The 5,339-nt window shown below is 36.1% G+C and overlaps 1 protein-coding gene across 1 annotated transcript in view; it reads left to right on the top strand.

Annotated features, from left to right (window-relative positions):
• ESYT2 (extended synaptotagmin 2) overlaps nucleotides 1–5,339 on the top strand; it is a 54,577-nt gene extending 49,238 nt beyond the window's left edge. The window contains exons 22-24 of the mRNA XM_017728901.1: nucleotides 996–1,101; nucleotides 2,023–2,072; nucleotides 2,194–5,339. Of these exons, the coding sequence (XP_017584390.1) occupies nucleotides 996–1,101; nucleotides 2,023–2,072; nucleotides 2,194–2,239 (202 nt within the window). The 3' untranslated portion in view covers nucleotides 2,240–5,339. The remainder of the gene's footprint in view (nucleotides 1–995; nucleotides 1,102–2,022; nucleotides 2,073–2,193) is intronic.

Below are 5,339 nucleotides of genomic sequence, written 5' to 3'. Positions count from 1 at the left end.
TGGCTGCTGCTGCCAGCCAGTGGCTGTGCATGGTCACATTGCTCAGTCACTCAGTGGCACTTTTCAGCATCCAGGGGAGTCAGGAAATTTCCTTGTAGATTATATCCTGGCCTATATGTTGGAAGTTGTACCAGCTTGTGCAACATTACATTGCATAAAAATCCTTATCCTCGCACTCATCTTTTGATAGTCGCTTCCCTCACATGTCTGCCCCTTACTCTCCCACCCATCACTTTTCAATAAAGACCTTTCTCTGCAGACAGCAAATGAACTCAGGGAAAACAATGCTTCAGTCCCTTCTGTCCAAGCCAGATCTGTAAATCATTAGTTAGAAGCTCCAGGAGATTTTCTTGGTAGTGCAGCTCTCCCCTGTTTATTCCAGGTAATAGATTCATTTTACCATGCCCTTCCAAGTAAAATGTTTTGCAAAGCAATAAAGCTGTTTAAGAACTGTAGTGACAAATAGATGTAGATTGTGGTATAACCTTGTCCTGACTTTCTCTAAGTTTCAGCTCTAGAGAAGAAAATGCATTCTTCCTTAAAAGTTGATACTTTTCCCTAGCATGCCAGGAAAGAAAAGGAGCTCTGGTTATCAAGTACCAAGGATCAGTAAGACTGACCAATCTTTCCCTTTTGGAGGATACTGATACTGAGCTGTCAGTACAGGAGCATTCCACATTCTTTTTTCTCTGGAGTCAGTGCTTGACCTTTCCCTTGTTTTGTTTTGTTCATGTGTTTGTTTTGTTTTACCAGTGGCCTCTAGAGGCCAAAGGTAACAGAAGTCTCAAACATTTGATGTTGATATTGATCGTAGTATTTTTTAAGAAAAATTTTAGGCAAAACACTGGGATTTTTTTCTTCATTTGTCTCAGACCTCATTTTTTAATTTGGGGAGGGAGATGGTTTGGTTTTGATTTGAGTGGCTGTTTAGCTGTAGGAACTGAACTTTTACCTCAGGTACAGAATTCCCTCTAAAGCATCTCTTTGCCTGTCAGGTTTGATTTCAGTGTTTCCCTGCCTGAAGTACAGAGAAGAACACTAGATGTAGCAGTGAAGAACAGTGGTGGATTCTTGTCCAAAGATAAAGGGCTGCTTGGCAAAGTAAGTTGACAATAAGCAAATTCTGTTAATACAGCTTGTTATTATATAAAATAAAAAGCCTCTTGACATATGAGTTAGTGTTGATTGACGCAGTTGATTCGGGTATGAAGCTTTCAAAACTTACAGGTGCCTTAGATGTCAGGCTTCAGTAAGGGAAGGAACAAACTGCAGAGCCAGACTTAGAAAGATGAGGCAGAATCTCTTCTAGAGAGTGGTAAGTTCACAGTAACAAAAGAAATGTGCTTGTCAGACTTACTATCATGCTGTTAGAGAAAGGAAAGAACCAGTAGAAACCAGGCAATATTTCAGAAAATGTTCAGACAAAACTGGAAAGACAAATGAGTACTTAGGGAAATACACAAGTAATTAAATTCCCAGTTTGTAAAATCCATGAGAAAGAGCTGCTACTGGAGACATTCCCAATGCCAACACCAGCTGTTGTGTTTGTAACTTCAGTGTTCTATAGGCACACATGAAGTCACCCAATTTCCTACACATGTGATTTGGAGTATGAAAAAGGAATAAGAAATTCCTACACCCTTTCAAATTGCCATACTTGAGCTCTGTGAAGAGGATGAGAGATAGAGAATCATGGTCAGTTCACGGTGAACAGTGTCCTTGATTTTCCTGTTTATCCGGAAGGCTGTAAATTGGAACACATCTGCTGATTGCCATTGCCATGCTGTGAGGTGCTCTGGGACTGTACCACTGAAGGGTGTGGATTTTAAGATCAAAAACAGCAACTTGAAACTTCACTACAAGTCAGGCAGATAGCAGAGAGCTATGACAAGGATGTAAAATACATCATTTACTAATGGCATTGCTTACACTGTAGTTTACAGGATTGTCAGCTTTGATCTTTAATAGGTATAGAATGAAAGGCACACACAGTGCATTGATTGGTAATTTAACTTTCCACAGGTATTAATACCTCTGGCATCTGAAGAACTTGCTAAAGGCTGGACCCAGTGGTAAATATAACATTTCCTTTATTAATAATAATACTACATACTAACAACTACTGTGTTTATAATACTTTTAATAATACATGCTAAACATAAAAAACTAATCCTTTGGTTTTTTCTTTTCCAGGTATGATTTGACAGAAGATGGTACAAGGCCACATGGTGCAAGTTAGGCCCATGGACAGCGGGAATTCCTCATACATTATTTTGCCAACCTTTATATATTTTTAACGCATTGTTTTCACAGATGTACCAATATTATTTTTATAGCTTTACTGATTTAGTTCTTAGACACATCCCCAATAATTTTATAACACTTGGTCATTTTATGTAGACATAGCTTTCCTCATTGTTAAACTTTGTATTTTATTTTGCTAAACAGTTCTATGTGTTACTGTAATGTGCAATAGTACAGTAAATTAACCTTTTGTGTTTAAATTGATCTTTATGACAGCTGTACCTATTAGAAAGTGAAAAGAACATTTTCTGCTGTTTTCCTGCCTTGTTTTATATCTCACCAAGGTATACTGTACCATGTAAATATATACTATTTTTTTATAATTCTTTCATGCTGGTTTGAATTCAGAAGAAAATTAGATAAAGGATATAGATATTTTCTTCTAAATGCATGTTAATTTCTTCAGATGAATCTCTTTTGTCTTTGCAGCACAATGGTCTTAATCATTTTGTGATACTCTGCAAAAAGAAAATGCAGAAAAACATTTTTACTTTATTGTGTTTCTGGCCTAGTGGGGCTAGCTTAAAATGTACAAAACATTAACATTTTAATATTTATATATAAATGTATTATTGGGAAATCATGCTATAGAATATTATAAATAAAAATGAGAATTCTATAAATATTGTATAAATAGAGGATGAGGTCCACAAATCACAGTTTCTAAATCTGAGTTTTCATTTAATGGAGTAAACATAACAAACAGTACAGTTTTATTATACAGGTTCAGTTGGATTTTGTTATTTATTCCTGTACTCTGGAGTACTAGACATGTGATCTTTTGAAGGTATGAGGACATGGATTTTTCTGTATTATAAAGAAGATCTCTAACCACTTTAAACTGTCCTTACCACCATGTTTCACTTATTTATAAGTCGACAAATCAGCTTGCAAGTTAAGTTCATATAGTAGGCATATGTACAAGACATATGTTATTTTTATTACACAATACTGTGCTAAAATAGTATGTTATGAGATACCTTCTGTAATCCTCAGATGAACACCAGTAGGTAAGTGGAAAACTGAGATGAAACTCACTGTCTTTGACAGTTGCTTCATTGCTACTTGGTATGCTTGGTGCATGAACAAAATGCACTTCAGTGGTCCACAAAGATTTTTGAGAAATGCTGTCCTTCTCCTGAATCATTGCCATGGGCTGGGCAAGAGGCAGCAGGGACACCATTAGCACAAACTGATCCAGGCAGGCAGGATCTGAAGGGAGAGTATCAGCCCCAACAGCTGAGCTCATTAATTTTCTGAATTATGGGAGGTTTTTTTTTGTATTCAGAACTGATTTTTCTTTTTCTGGTAAGTTTTTTTAGACTGTTAGAAAAATGTGCATTAAGAATCCAAGAGAACAGCTTGGCTCTTGCAGAGCCTATGTCCTCATCCTTGGATAAGTATGCAATTAGACAAAGTATATTATTTAGCTAAGATTCTAGAATGATGTCTCAGCCAAGAAAGAATTTTAAAGCAGAATGATAAACTCCTGAGATTAGCTTTATTGTAAGACTACTGACAGAACCTTAACTCTAGATGTAGAATTTGCCTACATTACTAGATGTACCAAAGTGCCTACCATACATGTAGCTTTTTGTCTTTTTCAAGTCTAAAAATTTCAGTTTGTCTAAATTCAATTTAATGTGAACATTTGTCATGGATGTGTGTGACCTGCACCATACACCCCTATACAGTGATGGCCTTCTCATTACCACATTTTATACAAGACAATTTTATCAAACAGTCTTACCTTGTAAATTGTACTGTAACTGCTGTTACTGGGCTGGGCAATAGAGATTCTTTGTAAGAAAACATTTCCATTTGAAGGCTTCACTGTATATTGGAAGGTATGAGTAGCTATATATTCACTCATCTATTCATCTAAAATATGATGAAATTATTTCCTTTGCCAGTTCTCTATTAAGATGTTAAGAACGGAAAGACAGAGAATTGTTCTTAATGCAATGAAAATGCAGAAACCAAATGCTAGTCTGAATAAATGAGGTCTGAGAGTAGCAGTTCAACATAATTGTCTTCTGCCTTGGTTCAGTCTGAGGTGGAAGGATTTTTGCTCTACACCTTGGCCAGTGACTGCACAGACTTTGATCTGAAGCCAATAAAAATAGGGTATTAAACTGATTTGGTGTTTCAAGACTTAAGTGAAGTCTGGGGACAGAATACTGCACTTAAGCAAAAAAACCCCATTCTGTCTTTTAAAGTTTCAAGGTGGAAAATAATGCCGTGTTCAGGCAAATGTGAAAGCATAGCACAAAGTGAGTAATTGAATAAAGAATATAGGGCAGGTTTCCAAAATAACTCACTACCTAAAAGTGGGGATTGGTTCTTAAGAGATCCTGTTTTCCATTTAGGAATCTGAAATGAAGAGATTTAACTGTCATTGCAATTCAGCAACTATAATTTCCATAGTCTGTAATCAGTTCTGGATGCCAGATCTTCAGAAACATCCTCCTGAGCGAATTTGGATCAGACTGTGAGTGCCTAGATGAGATTGATTCTTTGGATAGTGGATGCAACTTTTGTATTACCAAACTCCAATTGTTCCATTTATTTGGAAGTAGGAAGGACAGTTTTGCCTCTGGGCAAAAATTGCACCTCATTATCAAGTCATTTATTCAATATCAACTGATAGCTTTTCATGTAGTTCTTGTTTATCCTTGTGCCTTAAAATATGAACATATGAAATGGTTAAAAATAAGCTTTGTTACCTGTATGTACCAACACATGTTCTGTACTATTGAAACTGTTTTTAGAATTACTCTGCTTCACTGACAAGAAAACCAGCTTTCTTAACTATAGCAGTGGTAATAACTCAAACTCAAATCAGCATGCATATCACTTGGAGGTGGACTAAAAGAGTTTTAATTTTCTGTCTTGAATCCTTTATCAGAGCTGCAGCAAATGGTGAGAGTTGAAATGAGAACAAAGGGTAATCAATTTTGTACAGATTGCCTTTTTTGCTCATGTAATTCTACATTATGATGCATGTATTTATTCAATAAATGGTTCATATGGAA

The sequence above is a fragment of the Corvus brachyrhynchos genome, unplaced genomic scaffold (genome assembly GCF_000691975.1).
Source record: "Corvus brachyrhynchos isolate BGI_N302 unplaced genomic scaffold, ASM69197v1 scaffold52, whole genome shotgun sequence".
In the NCBI taxonomy this organism is placed as follows: Eukaryota; Metazoa; Chordata; class Aves; order Passeriformes; family Corvidae; genus Corvus; species Corvus brachyrhynchos.
The sequence above is the reverse complement of the archived record's forward strand: the minus strand, read 5'-3'. Positions and strand labels throughout refer to the sequence as shown.